This window comes from Sceloporus undulatus, chromosome 1, assembly GCF_019175285.1.
Source record: "Sceloporus undulatus isolate JIND9_A2432 ecotype Alabama chromosome 1, SceUnd_v1.1, whole genome shotgun sequence".
Classification (NCBI taxonomy): domain Eukaryota; kingdom Metazoa; phylum Chordata; class Lepidosauria; order Squamata; family Phrynosomatidae; genus Sceloporus; species Sceloporus undulatus.
In genome coordinates, this window is record NC_056522.1 from 367,416,434 (window position 1) to 367,434,740 (window position 18,307).

The 18,307-nt window shown below is 40.7% G+C and overlaps 1 protein-coding gene across 3 annotated transcripts in view; it reads left to right on the forward strand.

Annotated features, from left to right (window-relative positions):
* CLBA1 (clathrin binding box of aftiphilin containing 1) overlaps nucleotides 1–18,307 on the forward strand; it is a 36,338-nt gene that overhangs the window by 13,982 nt on the left and 4,049 nt on the right. For 2 of the 3 annotated variants that reach the window (XM_042446262.1, XM_042446261.1), the window contains exons 2-5: nucleotides 4,207–4,916; nucleotides 8,329–8,477; nucleotides 13,549–13,678; nucleotides 15,716–15,829. In XM_042446262.1, coding sequence (XP_042302196.1) covers nucleotides 4,455–4,916; nucleotides 8,329–8,477; nucleotides 13,549–13,678; nucleotides 15,716–15,829 — 855 coding nt within the window. In that variant the 5' untranslated portion in view covers nucleotides 4,207–4,454. The remainder of the gene's footprint in view (nucleotides 1–4,206; nucleotides 4,917–8,328; nucleotides 8,478–13,548; nucleotides 13,679–15,715; nucleotides 15,830–18,307) is intronic. The other variant, XM_042446263.1, reaches the window with a different exon arrangement.

The following is an 18,307-nucleotide window of genomic DNA, read 5'->3' on the forward strand; positions in this document are numbered from 1 at the left end:
TGAGAGGCGTGTCCTAACAACGCACACAGCGGGGTTGGGTCCTATGTGTATGCCAGAGGTCACTAGACCAACCCCAGAAGAAGAGAGACTCAAAATGCCAATGAGTTGCAATAAAAATATAAACATTTTTAAAGCCACACAACAAGGGGATCACACCACACACATTCAGTGCTAAATCAAGGGAGGGGAGAGATTCGGGAGTAAAGGAGAAAGGATAGAGGCACCTTGGGATAATTACCTTAGGAGTCTTCTCCAAAGCGATGGATGTGAGGAATGGTGAATGGTGAGACACGGCCGTGAGAACGGAAAAGAAAGCGGCAGCCATGGTGGCTAGGAGCTGACTTTCCGGGCGGGCAAAAGCTAACAAGAGGCCCGTGACAGTGAGCTTGGCTTCACTCAAGTGATTCAGCAGAGCCCAAGGCTCAAGGAGCAGGATGCTCTACAAGCAAGTAACTCAGGCTCGGAACTGAATCTACAAGCCACTGGAGGGTTGGAAGTGGGTCCTTATATACCCCAAACAAACCTCAGGCTATGGCAGCCTGGCGAACAAAGGCTTGATGACTCTACTTTGTTTAAGCTGAAACATACACAATGGATACACAAGAAAGGTCTGGCACTTTTCAGGGGGAAGACAAATTCTTGATGGCAAGCTGTTAAGTTAATCACTCGCTCATTGAGAAGGAGGCTACCTCTATTGTCCTCTCTCTTTTGGGTAGCCAGCGAAACAGTATGGCAACTCCCAAAACTGCTTGCTGGAAAGTTTTTAAATTCTACCTTTTCCTGGGACCAAGCCTATCAAGACAGTGACTACGTGGTCAGCTTGCTTTTAGGGTAATGGGGCTAGCGATGGAGTCTTATTCACTTTGATACTTACTACATGTGTTGGACTGCTCCTCCTAGCATCTTCAGCCAGTGCAGCCAATTGCCACACTATCTGGAAATTGTGGAAGTTGCAGTTTAGTCTATTTGGAGGATGCTAGATTGGAGAAGGATAATGGTATATAAGAACCTGTGGCAATTTCTTCTGGGTTGTGAATTGTCAATATCAGAAGCAATGCTGATGTATAATTGTTTCACTACCTAGGCTGCTGCCACACTGCAGAACTAACACAGTTTGACACTGCTTTAACTGCCATGACTGTTGTGACACCAGAGCTTTCTGACAGAGAAGACTAAATAGCTCACAAAACTACAAATCCCATTGAACCATGGCAGTTAAAATGGTGTAAAAATGCATTAGTTCTGCAGTGCAGATGGCGGGGAAAGGCTAGTTCTACAAATTTAATTGAATTGTTTTTATTCATGTGATAAAGCTTGCCTGGTACAGGAACATTGTCTTTTAGCAGATTTTGATTAATGTGTAGAAATAGGACTCTTAAAATCTGGCTCCCTAGTAGAGCGTTGTTGCATTTGTAATTGGCAGTCCACCAGAGAATCTAGGGAAAGCAGATAGTAAATTTTCTGAGTAAATGTTTTACTTCCAGTCAGAAGTATGTCTAGCTCCTTCTTCACCAAAAGTTTCCAGCACATTGCTTCTTGAAGCATGTAAGAGGTGGGACTTACATTTCCTTACCTTTTTATTTTGGCTTTGGGTAACTGTGGAGTATTCTACTTGGTTATTAACTATGTCTATTAGTCAGAAATTCAAACAGGAATTCAACACTCGAGCAAGAATAACAGTACAAACCACACATGTTAGGGAATGTGTTATAAACCTCTGCACTTCTGCAGATTAGAAACAACTTTGATCGCTTATTAGTCCGGAATTTACCCTTAGACACAAGACATCACGGCTGACTTGCTCTCGAAGAATCTGGAGTGACAGCCATGTGCCTCCCAAACCTGACTTGCAAGTGCTGGGAGAGGCTCTGTCCTGCTTTGCTTTTGGGAAGCAAGCCAGACTCTCAGCATGAAAGTACAGCATCCCACGGAGTTACAGGGAGGTAGTCACAGCTCACCAAGACATCGGCTAAGCAGAGAAAGTCCAGTCTAGTCCAAGTCATACATGGTTCAGTACACAGTGCAGGCAGGTAGTCCAAAGGGTAATTCAGACAGGGATCCAAGCAGAATTCAAAGCAAGCAGTCAGGGAACACGGCGCCGGTACTGCTTCTTCCAAGAATGTTTGTTTGTCAGCAACACTCATCTGGAGAAGGTACTGGATTATTTATAGCCCACTCGGTTCTCATAGGTGCTCCCTAACTGAGCGTGTTTCCTATATAAGTGTTCTGAGCATCTGTGACTTTCATTGTTCTGATGTCTCTCGGATGGGGTAGGTATGGGTAAGCCTGCATCTTCCTATGAGGGATGTGGTTGCTGGGGACTCTGCTTTTGTGACTGCAGACCTAGCATGGGCTCTCAGACTCTCTATCAGAGCCTTCATTCTCTGACTCAGAGTCCATCTCAGGATCTTGGAGGCAGGGAACAACAGACTAGATGTTAAGTATTGGAAAACTTTCACAGAAAGTCATCCTGACAGGTTTTACTCAACAAGTTATGGAAATACTCTTTGGCTGGTAGACTTGCCTATTGTGTTGGGTTGCGGTGTTACACACACTCACATAGAAGTCATTCCTGTTCAACGTAGCTTGTTTCTGAGTAAATATTAATAGGATTGCATTGCACACCTCATTTCTTAAACCTCTGCCTGGAATGTTGTAATGCTAAAACAAGAATGTAATCCTTTGTATGTCTGCTTTGAGATAAATTCCACTTAATTTTATTTATTTAAACAGGCCTTTAAAGATCTGGCAGGCTTGGTTTTATTGGGGGATAAGAGGGTTGGTTTTAGATTATTAATTTTAACTCTGTATGTTTTAAATTTTATATTTGTAATTTTAAAAATATTTTTATGAATTTAATTGTGTTTTATATATGTTGTTAGCCGCCTTGGGTCCCACTTTAGGAGAAAGGCGGGATAAAAATAAAATAAAATAAAAACTGCAAATAGCCCCCACCTGTCAAGTGAGTTAAGATAATGTAAGGCAAGAGGCCAAGGATTTTATTCTCCAATAAAGCTGTACAGAGAAAATCTGAATTAAAGTAAGCTGGATTCTTGGCGATCTACACTCTGGCTTGTTCTCAAAAGTGATATTTTGTCACTGTCAAGTTCTAAATCTTACTGTAATGCAAAGATTATTTGACTATACTGAACAGATAAATAATTTCTTCCAGATTTGTGGTTTTAAGATGTTGCAGAATGATGAATGGATAGCTTAATCCCAGAAGTCAACTTGTGTTTTTTTCCCAACAAAACTGCCATTGCAACCAAAATAATAATAAATCTTTCTGAGAACGGTGCTGTCCCTTTCCAGCTTCAGGTTTATTCTTCCCATCCAGGTTCTTAGAGCAGTTTGTTTTTTGAAAATTGTATTTTAAAAGCTTTTACCCAAATCAAGTTTTCTTGAATCAAGTTTTTTCTTAAAGGGGATATATCTGCATGGCAGGTTTATCTATTTTATTTTATTTTACCAAATATTCTTATTAATGCATAGTTTACCTCTTTTCTGCTTGCACATTCTACCTAATTACGTATTGGTTTGCAGAAAACCTTGGTTTGCTGTTATATCTCAAGAAACTATGGACTGCATTTGACCTGATAACTGGATTACATCCTAGTTTGCAGACTGAATGCAAACCTTTGTTTGTTCGGATAAAACAGCTGACTATAGCTTGCAGCAAACCAAGGAACGATTAAATGAGCAGAGAAGGGGAAGAGGTGCAAGCTCATGATCCAAAGACTTTCTGTTGCTACAGGTCTAATCATTTTAAAATGTTTAGTTATTTAAGATTTTATTATAACACACAGTTGGCAAATGTCCTCGCAGTTATAAACATAAAAACACAAATCAATCCATCAGTAAATCAAACTTTTGCATGCCTACTTCTTCCATTTCAAACTAGTTATGAAACACCATGAGTTTCAAAAGTGGCTTGCCATGTCACAGGAAACCCTGTTTCAAAAACCCAAGTTCAAAACTTTTGTGAGTGTGTGGAACTATGAAGAGATCCTGAACACAGCAAGTAAAACTATTAAGGATTTTGGCTCTGGTTTAGTTTTGGTCCTTTAATGTGCAAAATTTCAGTGCATCACATTGGAATGTGTTTCTCTAAGTGGGAGTCTTTCTCCCCCTCTGATAGCTTATCTTTTCTAAGCTTTACACACAGCATTATAAGAGAGCTCTTTATTTATAACCTTTCTTTTGCAGACTGAAATCTGGATTGTAATCAAGTTGAGACTGAAAAACAAGCCTTGCATTGATGACTTAGGGAGACGTTGAAGGACACTTTCTTTTCCGTAGCAACATTATTGCAAGCTATTCAAGACAGAATGAAGTGCCTGGTTATGTTTTTGAAATGTTAAAATTTTCCAATCGGTCATATTTCCTGGGTGATGAGGGTTTTTTTGGTCCAGATTTCTGAATGATTCTTCATAGCTGGAATAGCAGGAATCAAAATGCAGGGTCAGGACTCAGCAGAAATGCCTAGTGGTATGGAACTTTCAAGACAGTCATGTTCAAATGTTCTGCCAGCAGAGATGTCTGCCAGTGAAAAGACTGATGGAGCTGATGAATATTACCTAAACCTAGCTGGAAATCTTGATGAAAGCTTGGAAGTGGAGAAGGTTCAGAAAAATCTTCCTAGCAGCAAGAATGGAAGTGTGCATGAAGCATCACTGGAAATTCCTCATGACACCAGCGCAGTGGAAACCAGCAGTACATGGGGTGACTTTGAAGCATTCAGTGAAGCCAAGCTGAGGAACGTAAGCGACACCCCAGAATCTTTGCAGAAATTAAGTGAAAAACAAGTTTACATGAATGGTGTCGATCTCAACCACAATTGCACCACTACCTCATGGACTCAGTTCTTTTCTCAAACGGCTAGGCACAATGGAAGAGAAACTTCTACTAATGTGAAGGTATGTTTCGATAGGTTAAGACCCTGATTCACTTAGAGTCCTCAGCTCTTTTCTGTTTTTTTAGAATGCTATCATACATGTTATTTCCATGTTATTACCATTAAGCAACCAGCAATCCGGAAGGAAGGTTTTACTTTGCAGCATGCTGCAATAAAAAATTGCAACATCATTTCTGTCTTTTTCTTTGCTGTATGGTAAAAATGGTTTAGCTCAAGAAGACAGTGGAGGGGGTTGGGGTGGGGAATCGTTGCTCTTCATAAAACTGGAGAAGATATCCAGATTCATACATTCTTCAAATTTCTCCCCTCCGCTGTTTTACTGCTCTTATCACCAGATAAAAGGATCTTTGTGTTGGTACAATTCGTTTTTTGTCTACACAGTTTGGTATTTCTTGTACTTAAACTGTAACTGTGCAGTTAACTCTCAGTCCTTGTTGTCTTGGCCTGTAAAATTACAGCAGTCAAGTGAACAACTTTTTAAATAGAAATCATTGCAGTTTACTTCTTGTGAGATACAGATTTTTTCTAAGTACCAAAGTACCAAATCAAATGAATCAGGACAAAACAAGTGAAGCAGCAATTCCCAATTTATTCATTACAATCTTGCAAGAAGGGCTGTCTCAGGCAAGAGGCACACCGTCTGAGGTTTTACACAGTATTTATAAGACATTTTCTGTTACAATATTTCTATCTCATTTTTTTATTGTCCAGATCTAGACATGTGATCAATTTTAAGACCACCTTTTCATGTATGTAAAAACTCCACCCATAACATATTTCATCATACGTCTCATGACCATTTAAATTAGTCATTATAGATTCATAGGTGTGTTCTAATATTCATCATCCCCCCCCATTACGCATGCTCAAAAGGGGATATCTCATGACTTTTAGTAACCCAACCAAAAAAATAGTGTTCTTGACATTTAATGAGGATGGAGCTCTCTTATCAGTTGGCTCCAAAAACTGTTTTGCCTCCTTTGCAAAGTTGTCCTTGATTTCCAGGTGCAGTCTTATTTATTTAAACAGAACACTTAGCCAGTTTGATAATCTTAACAGAGACAAAAAATACTATTTAAAATAACTAAGTCCAGCATATTTTATGTGTACATCTTATTTATTATCAAACATATAACCCCCTTTTATTCTTATAAAACAATATATTTAATATTTAATAAATAACAGTGTTATAAAAAGCTTATCTAAAAACTCTTTCTTTTCATAGAATCATAGAGTTGGAAGAGACCACTAGGGCCATCCAGTCCAACCCCCTGCCATGCAGGAAATCCAAATCAAAGCATCCCTGACAGATGGCCATCCAGCCTCTGTTTAAAGACCTCCAAGGAAGGAGACTCTATCACCCTCCGAGGGAGTTTGTTCCACTGTCGAACAGCCCTTACTGTCAGGAAGTTCCTCCTAATGTTGAGGTGGAATCTCTTTTCCTGCAGTTTGCATCCATTGCTCCGGGTCCTGTTCTCTGGAGCAGCAGAAAACAAGCTTGCTCCCTCTTCAACATGACATCCTTTCAAATATTTAAACAGGGCTATCATATTACCTCTTAACCTTCTTTTCTCCAGGCTAAACATCCCCAGCTCCCTACTAACGTATATATTTTTATAAAATTCCCTTTCAGTTAAAGGGCCTCAGCTGAGCTTTATTCAATCCTATTAGAATAGATATATTGATTGTAATAGTATACATGTATCTATGTGGTTCCATATTATCTATATATGTAATCTAATTATAGCATACGATTATTTCTTTCTTTGCTAGTCATGTGTTTCTAACTCTTATTAAATCTTATGTGTTTGATTCAAATCCATTTCTCTCACTTCTGAAGAACAGTAATTTCAGATACTGGACAAAAAGTCTATGATTGCCTAATTAGTGACATGAGTAATCCTGGAGCAGCAGATAAAACATTGCATTTATTCCACTGGGTCTGCTTATATAGGAAAGTGTCATGGATGTGAGTAAGGAGCAGATGTTTGTTTTTCTTATTACGTGACTACTGGTGTTTCAAGTTGTCCCACATCAAATAGTCTCTAGTTTGAATATTCACTTTGGAAGTAATAAGCCTGACAGACCCAAATAAGTTACACTTTCCTCCAAAATACTTACTTCACCAGTGACTTTAGTTCCCAGAACTGTTGATGTTTCCCCGAGTTGTTTTTCCTTTTTATTTTGATAGGCCTTTGTTTCACTTTAATTCTATTAATTGTGGCAGCTTTCTGGTTTTGAATGAACATGCCTGGCATTCCATTGGATGTAGAGGCATGTTATCCGTTATATCATGTGGGATGTCACTGCCAATAGGATTAAAATGGTTGAGTACATAAGTGAGATCAGATATGGAGAGGTGAAAATGGTAAATGCTTTTTAAAAAAACAACCCAGTGCTGAAATTATGCAAATCTTTTAACAAATGCCAACAGTGGGAGTTCTCTGGAAGGCAAACATCAAACATAGATGAGTAGTTCTGGTTCAGTCCTGGTTATAAGCATTGTCTGTTGACTGTCGAGACTTGGGACCCTTTTATACTATACAATTATAGCACTATGATTCCATTTTAACTGCCATGGATCCATCTTATTGAATTCTGGGATTTGCAGTTCAGGAAGGGGCTTTTAGTATTCTTGGCCGGAGAGCTCTAGTTCCTCATTAAACTACAAAACCTAGGATTCCATAGGGTGAAGCTATGAGACTATAAGTGATGTATGAAAGGGCCTTTGTTCTTCAAGTTCTATGAGAAGAAAGAATATCTATATAAAAAGAATGAGAAAAAACAACTGAGTAAAGGATGGACAGGTTACAGTGGACCAATTTTCTGCCTCTGGGACCTACTATGGACTTCTTCACTAGCTCCAAATATATTAAGGGGCAGGATCCAAATCAGAGTTGGCTTGATGTCCATCTGCAGTTTTGTTTTTGTTTTTTTTTGGGGGGGGGGAATCAAAGTGTGACAGGTAATATAGGGAGCTAATGTGCACTAAGATGATATAGGGAGTTGAGGAGGTTTTTATGTTAAGAAGAAATCACTACATTAAGATAAGAAAATTAGGCAATCTGGCTAAAAATATGCGAGAGGACCAGCAAGGTCACATAGAGATGGAGAGTAAAGAATCTCAGTTAATCTTGGCTGGATGGATTCAGTGTATTGGGTATCTTTCCTATTCTTAGTAATGCATTAGGGATCTGTCGGCTTGCTGAATTTCTAAAATGGTGGGGATAATGTTAGTTTGTCCAAACAAATGTGGAGTTTCCTGGTACAGATAATGTAAGCATGTCTAGGAGATATCCAATATACAATGATTTTCTGTGTTCAGTATACATACAGTATAACAATGTGTTTTTTGACACTGTATATAACATACTTTTGGCTGCAGGGCACAAACATTACTTTGCTTTTTCTAGGCTGTCTCCAGTGTTGAAGATATTATTAAACTGAGCTTTCCAGCCATTCCCATACCACAGCTATTGGAAAAAATAAGCAGTTTGGAACAAGTACTTCGGACAAAAACAGACAACACAGAAGATTCTGAATGTACAGAGCAACAACTTTGGTAATAGTTTAATTAGGTTTTTAAGAATATATTAAGGGCATGGATTTGGCTTGCGCTGATTTCTATGAGGACAACACACTCTTAAAATGTGGTGGTGGTACAGAGAATATTCCTATCATTCAACAGTGAAATCGTGGGTTCACATATCTGTACTTGCTTCCCATCTCTTTTCCTCCATGTTGTCTTTTCTAGCAAGTGTCACTACTTCCACTAGTTAAGGCATTATTCTTACTTCAATTTATTAACCTGAACTAGAATAGAATCACTGAATCAGTGCAATTTAGGTAAATATTGCCTTCTCAACTTTCCATTGATTATGGATTTTATTGAATGTAATTGTCTGTTTTTATCAGGTTGTAACAACGCCTCGATCTGAAAGGGAGAGGCAGGGAAATATATATATATATATATATATATATATATATATATATATATATTCAGCGAATCTGCTCTGGTAGAGTCTACCAACTGGATTTAAGCCAGGAATGACAGGGTGTGGTGCTCCTGATGTTGTTGGACTGCAGCTCTTGTCAGCCCTGGCTAGCATAGCCAAAAGTGACAAATGCTGGGAGCTGCAGTATAGCTCTGGAGCTGCAGAAAATAAGCTTTCTCCATCTGCTGTATTACATCCTTTCAGATATTTAAACAGAGCTATAATATCACCTCTTAATAGCCTTCTGTTCTCCAGGCTAAACATATCCAGCTCCCTAAGCTGCTTCTCATAGGGCATGCTTTCCAGATCTTTGGAAGGCTGCACTTTGTCCACACCTGCTTTAGGCTATAATAATACTATTTAGCTCTATCCTAATTAGATCTGTTGTCTGTATATCTCTGGGCTTATCTACATGGGCCAATTAAACCAGTCCCTTCTTCCCCACCCTCACCGTCACCTGTCCACACAATGCAGGGGCAAATCTCCGATTTGAGTGTGGACTGTCTTGGTGACATGAGTCAAAAAAACCCTCACTTTTTGCTTTGTTTTTTGTAGGAAAATGCTGTTTACACACATGTTCTACCTAGTGCTGCTGCCACTGTTGCAAGTCGCCCTTGAGGTCACAGTGAGGTGCCTGGCCATGTGATTGATGCTGGCTGCCTCAATTTTGACCTCAGAGGGAGTGACTTGTGCTAGGTGGCACAGTGGGATGTATGTGTAGACAGCCAACTCGTGTCCCTACAAAGTGGGGGGAATCTGGGGCAGTTCCGGGGCCAGAATACTTCAGGAGTAGATTCCTGTCCGCTGTTACAATGTTGATGGTTCAAATGCATAGCTTGATTATTTGCTCAAGAGTCAAATACTGAGTATAACCACTGGGAACCTGCATCTGTGTTGTAATACCGTGATGGTTTGGCATAGCTTTGGGATATCTCAGATTAGGTGTTTATTTAGTGTTTCCTGCTTTGAATACTGGCACTCATGGAAAACCAGAATATAAATGCTTTTAAGAAAATGTGGCTTCAAATTTATACCAGAGTAGTGGAGTTGCCATCAGAGGGTCACTAACACTTGGTTTCACATCCCTGTCTGAAAAACAAAGGCGATACTGAGGTTTCTTAGTTGGCTTGTGTTAGAATGTAGATGACAATTCTGGAGGCTTGGGACACTGGTATGTGTGTTACTTGAGTTCACATCTCTTAATAGGATACAACACTTAATGGCTCTCAGATGAACATGTCAACTAACTCCACTGAAAACACTACATTTGAGGTGATTTGTTTGAGCAAACATTGTAATTATTCTTCAACGTGCAGTATTCCACTTCCATGCACATGTGAAGCTGCTCAGACAAACGGAGCTATCTAAACAGCCTTGAGGAGGCAATGTATCACTGTATGATAGGTTTGATTTATTTAGTGTGCAATGTAATTTAAACTACTTAAAGATTAAATAACATTCTTGTAGATAAAGAACTACCATTCGAAGGGACTTGTCCGCCTAGGATTTGCTATATTCATATGAATCATTATATGAATCTTTTTATATATACACATGGATGCTTCAATTTATTCCGGCCTTAAGACAGTTCACAAAGCTTTAGGTTGCCTTCTTCTATTCTTGAATATAACTTCTTTATAAGGCATAGCCTTATAAAAACTGAGAAGAACTGGACCATATTCTATTAGCTGCCTAATTCTTTGCTTCCAGAGCAGTCTGTGCTTAGGGGGACTGTTACATTTACTTTAGGAATAGTACAGTTATGAGTGGAAAGTGATTCTTGGAAATATCTAACTGGCTTAAAGGGAACAAGGACTTCTAGAAACAGAGCATTGCTTTTGGTGTAAAATATCTACCTTATCTTCACCTACAGGTACATGGAGTGAGGAATTAGAAAAAAATAGAATGAGAAAATAATGTGCAATTCACAAAATAGGTCCTCAGGCTGGGGATGTACAGGAAGTTCATAATGTATGTGTTTGGCATGTGATAGCCATGTTTGGAGGTCTTTGAACAGAGGTTGGATGGGCATTTTTCAGATGTGCTTTAACTCTGTATTCCTGCACGGCAGACATTTGGAGTAGAAGGCTCTTGTGTCCCCTTTCAGATCTAAGATTCTATAGTTTCTTGTGCCAAAGCAAGAAACCTAAGACAGTGGAAGTATTTTTTTTTACCACTTGTCTTGGACAAGGTTCCCCATGCTTTCTTTGCAGAAAAGCTAGTAAAATGTTGGCTATACAATGTGACCATTAGGTGGATTTGTAATTGGATGACTGACCAAACCCAAAGGGTGCTCAGCAATGGCTCTTCCTCATCCTGGAGAGAAGTAACTAGCAAGGTGCCACAGGATTTTGTCTTGGGCCCAGTACTATTCAATTTCTTTACCAATGACTTGAATGAATGAATAAATAGCATGCTTATCAAATTTGCAGTTGGCACTAAATTATGAAGAGTAGCTAATACCCCAGAGGACAGGATCAGAATTCAAAATAATCTTAACAGATTAGAAAGCTGGACCAAAACTAAGAAAATGAATTTCAGTGGGAGGAAATGTATGATACTATACTTGGGCAGTAAAAATGAAATGAACAGATACAGTGTGGATGACACCTGGCTTGATGGTGAATGCGAAAGGGATCTAGGACTGTTAGTGGACCACAGGCTGAACATGAGTAAAAAATGTGTAATGCCCCATTCCCACTCGCCATTTGCCCTGGATAGAACTGGGCAGATCCCAGGTCCCCCCATTACGAATCTGCTCGGAAAGACATGCCCACTAGCCTTTACCTCGATCGGGTCAATTTGCCCCTCTGCAAGTTCACATTTGCGGTACCACTTTAAAATGGAGCCTCCAGGTTGTCAATCAAATTCACTTCCGCTTTCGTCAAAGGTGACATATCCTACAGCCATTGGCCAACCGAATGAGTACTTTCCCCCCTCCTTTTTTTTTTAAAAAACTGACAGCACTGTGCGCATATTCTGTCAACTTGTCAAATTTAAAAACCTCCAGATGTGTGTGTGTGTTGTGTGTATTTGGGTCACTACAGATTATAGCAACCCTAATCCCATCCTGGGGTTTTCTTGGCAAGATTGGTTCCGAGGAGATTTGCCATTGCCTTTCCCCTGAGGCTGAGAGAGTGTGACTCCACCAGAGTCATGGGTTTCCACATGCCAGCCTCTAGCTTCCCCTTTGCTTCCAGCCCAGCATTTCCTGTTCTTTGCAACCTCTTCCCTTCCCTTTGCTTCCAGCCCAATGCCGAAGCTCTTGCCTCCCCCTCGGACGCCAGCCTCCTGCCTCCCTGTGCTTCCATCCCAGTGCTACCTCTGAAGCCCTTGCCTCCTCCAATGCCATCTTCTTCCTGTCATCATCATCATCATCATCATCATCATATTCCTCATACCAGAATGCCATCTCTGCATCCTCTTGCTTTGCTTTCCCTCCTTGCGAGCCCAGAATGCCTCACATACACTTATGCAGCAAAAGCATTCTTTATCATTTTGCCAAATTTAAAACGAAACATTTGTAACATTCACATTGTAGCATTCTCATATTACACACACAAAAATAATTTTATAAAAAACCTCTTGCCAAGTGAGGTGCCGTGCCGGCAGCAAGCAAACGAAAGGGAAATGTAGCACAAGCAGATACATTCTATCAAAATGTATCAACCTGTAGACCTATTCGCATAATCTGCCAAAAATAAAAGCACAAAAAGAGAGAGAGAGGGAGGCATGTTCTGCCCTCTGCCCTCCTTCTGACCTAATCCCTTTCCTGAACTTGACCCAATCATGACCGGGGCGAAGTTCATATTTGCCGGGACCCATTTTTTCTCAAAAGATACAGGTTAAACTCTGCTTTCAAAAGACCTGCACTAAGGGGGATTTGCCCCTCAATGGGTGTGCAAGCCTCAAATTCGGGTGTTAAAGAACTGGGGCCAGTATGAACTTTCCGCTTTTAATCCGGTTTCTGAACTGGGGAAAAGGGTAGTCTGAATGGCCCCTTGGAAAGTCAATGCAGTTCTAGACTGCATCAATAGAAGTCTAGTGTCTAGATCGATGTTAGTAATAGTACCACTCTACTCTGCTTTGGTCAGACCTCACTTGGAATACAGTGTCCACTTCTGAGCACCATGATTCAAGAAGAATGTTGGCAAGCTGGACATGTCCAGAGGAGTGTGAAAGGTCTGGAATCCATGTCTTATGAGGAGCTGCCTAGGGAGCTGGGAATGTTTAGCCTGGAGAAGAGAAGGTTAAGAGGTGGCATAATAGCCATGTTTAAATATTTGAAGGGATGTCATATTGAGGATGGAGCAAGCTTGTTTTCTGCTGCTCTAGAGATTAGGACATGGAGCAATGGATTCAAGCTCCAGGAAAAGAGATTTCACCTAAACATTAGGAAGAACTTAATCACTGTAGGGAGCTGTTCAACAGTGGAATACGTTGCCTCAGAGAGGGGTGGAGTCTCCTTCTTTGGAGGTTTTTAAATAGAGGCTGGATGGCCATCTGTCGGGGGTGCTTTAATTAGGTATTCCTACATAGCAGGAGGTTGGACTGGATGGCCCTTGGGGTCTTTTCCAACTCTAGGATTCTATGTGCTTGGCAACCTTGGACTGATCTGAATTGCCTTTCCTTTTAAAGCAGCGACTCAGCAAACTTATGGAAGACTTTTACTCAGTGCAATAACCTGTCCAGTTTTGGATGTCCTTGGAATGAATCTCGTAATCAAGAAAACCTTTTAGCTGTGCTTGGAATTGATGTTCATCAAAAGGTACTCTTCAGAAAAACTTTTCTAGAATACTGTGGTATTTTTCATCTTAATAGCTATGTTGATCTTGCAAGCCTGCTGTGTCCACAGTGACCAAAAAATTGCCAGCCTCTGTTTACAGTTAGCACTCCAATGATTCCATCTCCTTTCTCCTTGTATCAGGGGATTGGAGGGATGGGGACATGAGGCATGAGTGTTTGCTTCACTTTGGCTTGAGTGGCAGATATTTAGATCTCCTTCGTAGTCTCTATGATTCACACAAATGGGTTATCTGTGCCTGCATAAGTGCATCATTCAGAACCTTGTAAAATGATTACATTAGCAATTACTGAAGTGAGTGGTATCCATCACTCACCTGGCCTTCATGACTCACAGACTAGCAAGCTGCTAACCATAGGAGGAGGGGGTGTAATGTAAGACAGGACTAGAGGATGGCTCTCCTGAAGGCAGCATCATCCCTAGATCTTGCATCTACTTCAAGAAAGACCTTCCAGCCCATGTCCATCATCATTCTACAAGGGCTATGGCTATGCTGTCTGCCTTTTTGAGAGGTGTGCCATTAGAGGACATTTGCAGAGATGCTATGTGGTCACAACCTTTGACCTTCATCTCCCACTACAGAGTAGATGCAAGATCTAGGGCTGATGCTACCTTCAGGAGAGCCATCCTGTAGTTCTGCCCCATTACACTTCCTCCTCCTCTTGGTTAGTATCTTGCTAGTCTCACATGTGTGTGAGTCACAGAGACCACAAAGAATGAGGACATGTTGTTTACTTGCAACTGTAGTTCTTTGAGTGGTCATCTGTGAAGTCACAACCCCACCTATTCTCTCCTCCTCATGTCCTGCCTCTCCTTAGATCCTTGGTTGCTGCTTTGGCATCCATGGAGCTTAGAGTTTAGGTGGGAAGTGTGGTGGATAGCTACACAAAAGGTGGCAGGGAGGCCACCACCAAAAAGCATATCTAATAGTTTTAGAAAGTTCTGAATTATGCACTGTGGAGATACAGATAATCCATTTATGTCAGTTTACAGATGATCACTACAATTACAGATAAGCAACCTATTCTTTCTTACCTTCACTTTGCACACAGAATTACCACAAAATGAAATGAATGGTCAAAACCTCCTGACCTCTCCATAGTTCATAGAGAACTTGGAAAAGTTATCTTCTGGTAGCCTAGTGCATATATTGTTGGTGTTGTACTTTTCACTGATGTTTGACATTAGGTTACTTTTCAAAAAACTTTTGACTAGTTATTATGATAAAACGTTAAAAAAAAAATCCAGGATCCAAACAACTATGTGGGGTAGTGCATTCAAGGCTTTTCTGGCCATCTCTCTCTTAATATTCTTATGTGTACAGAAGTGCTTTCTACTTGCACATGTGACTCTTTGGATCTGGCCCAAGGGACTTTGGAGCATTCTTGAAGAACCAGAAAGCCCCAATCAACTTTATTTCTAAAATGAGAGGAGGAAAAATCACTGTTCAAAGCTGGAGTTTACATAATTACATTTCCAGTGTTGAATTCTGGGTACCATTTCAAAAGGAAAATCCTTTTCATTGAGCAACATTTATGCCAACTCAAATTAACTGACAGGCAGATAGTATCCCTGTTCTCCCCCCCCCCCCAGCAAGATATGGAGAGATGAGATCAATGCAAACTATACCATATTCTCTCTTTAAGGAAAAGCCAAGAAGCTTCCTCCATTCTTTATTTTTATCCTGCTTTTTCTAAGGCTCTCAAAGTGTCATGCTTGGGTCTTTCCCTTTCCATTTTATCCTTGGAAAGAAGAGAGACAGAATGTACAGCAGTCAAAGACCTAAGACATTTTATTTAAAGAAAGGGATTAACGAAGTGGCATTGGGGCACTGCTGCAGCAAGAGTAGATAACCGTTCTGCTGTTGCTCTTCTTAATTTTAAAGGGCACATGCTTTGGTAGCAGCAATGGGAAGTGTTTGGTCTTTATAGTGGCCTAGAACAAGCTGATAAAACCCTGGGTTATTTGGAAGTACTTTATGTGATGCTTTGTATTTACTAGGCTCTTCCAGAAGGTGAAAATGAAATTTTGGAGGAAATGAAAGTGGAAGAAAATGAAGATTCCAGTGCTGATAAATGCAACATCAGCATGTGCAAAGCGCTAATTCAAACCAAGGTAAATATAGGACCTGTCAAAGCCTTTTCATCTCTTTGTTTGTATAATTATATCTTATGTGCTGCAAATAGCGACAATCTTAAATACAAACTATACCTGTGATTGGCTGCATGTTGTGACTTCTTTGTAGGCCTTTCTCTTGTCCAAAGCTTTTAGCCAGGGATGGGCAACATGCAAGTGTGGATGGCAGATGGTCCCTCACCCTGCCTATTTTTTTCCCCACAGACTCTCTTGCTGAGAAAAAATAGCAAAAAATAGAAAGAAAACAGGAAAAAAAGAGCAAAGACCATTGTTTTCCAGGAGAAGTGGTTATTCATTAAAACAAAGGACTGGGGGTGGGATGTCTAAAACTTGCTTGTGCAATCATATATCCACTCACATTTCAGCTCTATGTTCTCACAGGCTGTGAGAGAGGACAGTTGGTCCCTGGATCTCTAGAGTTTGCCTACCACACTAGCTCTCCTAAGGTGAAGACTAAATGAAACCTCCAGATTTCATTATCCTATTTACACTCAAGAGCGCTGGAGATTATATATAGGGTTCATCCTTACAATAACTATACAAGATAGGTTGAGCTGAGTGACCATCACAACTCTTTCCTAGATAGATCATGGATAAATCAAGATTAGAAGCCAACTCTGCTCATTCCAACTCCAGTACTGTGTACTGCAGCCTACTGATTCTGCGTCTTTGTCAGACTTCACCTGTGCGAAAATTGTGGTGGCCTGGTACATGAGAGAGGTTTGTATGAAGGCTGGTGGAAGATATAGCAAAACCTTAGTTGTTCATAGCAGTGTTGATGCTGCATTGTACAATGCCATTGTAGTTGTCTTGGAGGCAGCATGAACCCTCATTCACTTCCATGATCCACTGTTATCTTCTTAGCTATCCAGTTGTTACTCATGATTAGTAATACACCCACACGTGTTTATGAAAATGTTTAACAGGGGGAAACATCCAGGCTTCTGAGTCCGTATATTACGACATTCTGATGCAACTCTGTTTCTCAGAACCTGACAATCCTTATCCTAACAGCATTCTTATTCTCAATATACTGTAAATAGATGCTTTATCAACAGGATAGAAGAACCTGATTTGTAGAAATGCAAAAAACTTTAGCAAAAATCCTTCTGAAACATTAGAAACAGTTTATGAGGAATCAGCATGCTCAGTAGTAGCAGTGTGGAAAGATGGAAAATGGAAAATCAGGGGAATGAGCAGGTGTGTGTGTGGAGTTTATCACATGGGGATTTTAGCAGCTAAGATCCAGGGTGACTGAGGGTCTAACAATGCGGATTCACGTTATAACGCATGAATGTTATCACACCTGGTTGCCCTTCCATTACTCTTCCGAATCGAGGGGGAATTGAATCCAAGGCAAGTCACATGATACGGATTCATGCAAAGCGGAGTGAGTGCAAATTGTATTACCACACCGGTGCATACCATGCAGATTCAACGATTCGAATTGGAACCCTTGCACATGCTCAGTGGGGGTCTGAACGCATCCTGAACCTTTGCACTTCCGGGGTTAAGAAAGGAGCCTGGTTCCACTTTCACCTGAATGCTAGCCTCACCTGAATGACAGCTGCACCTTTCTTTCTCCCTTCTGTTTTCCCATCTCTGGCAGCCAAATTCAAAGGGGTCCTCCGTGTCAGAGCCCCCATCCATTTCAGCCACGTCTGCATCTATCCTCCTGTCATTCTCATCTATTTCATCTACATCTCTCCTTCCTTTCGTAACAGTTGCCTTCTCTTAAGTTGCAGCCACACTGAGGAGATAATCTGGTTTAACTCCACTTTAACTGGCCTGGCTCAGTGCTATGGAATTCTGAGAAGTGTAATGTCCAGAGACATTGATCTTTCTCTGCCAGAGAGCTCTGGTGCCTCAGCAAACTAATAACTTACTATTTTCCAGTTTTTCCAGTCACACAAGCAGCCTTCCCCAGCGGCATCGGAAACAGCCGCTTCCCCCTCCTCTCCAGCAAGTCTCCTGTCCACGTTAAAACATGAATACATTAATTCCCAGTAGTTCTCTGCCCTTTCCCCAGCATCGGAAAGCATTTCCTATTGGCAGCAATGGAAGCGGGGGGGGGGGGGACACCGTAAGCAAATGGGGCAAAATTGCAGCCTTGGAGGTTTGGGGTGTGTGTGTGTACCAGAGCAGAAGCAAAGTTGCATTCCACACCAGAACAATTTGGAGTGAAATCAAAGTGAGCTTGAATGCAAATCCTTTGAATTCACTTTTTAGCGAATTCACCAAAATGAGGAGTCAGTTTGGATTCACTGTGGAAGCGCCACAGAAGGAACTCCCATAGAAAGGAACCAGGTGTGATAAAACATTCACGTTATAACATGAATCCAGATTGTTGGACCCACAGTCACCCCAGATCTGCGTTGTTAAAAACCCCTTGTGATAAACGCCTATGTGGCTTCAAGTCACCTGCTGACTAATGGCGATCCCATGAGTTTTATAGGG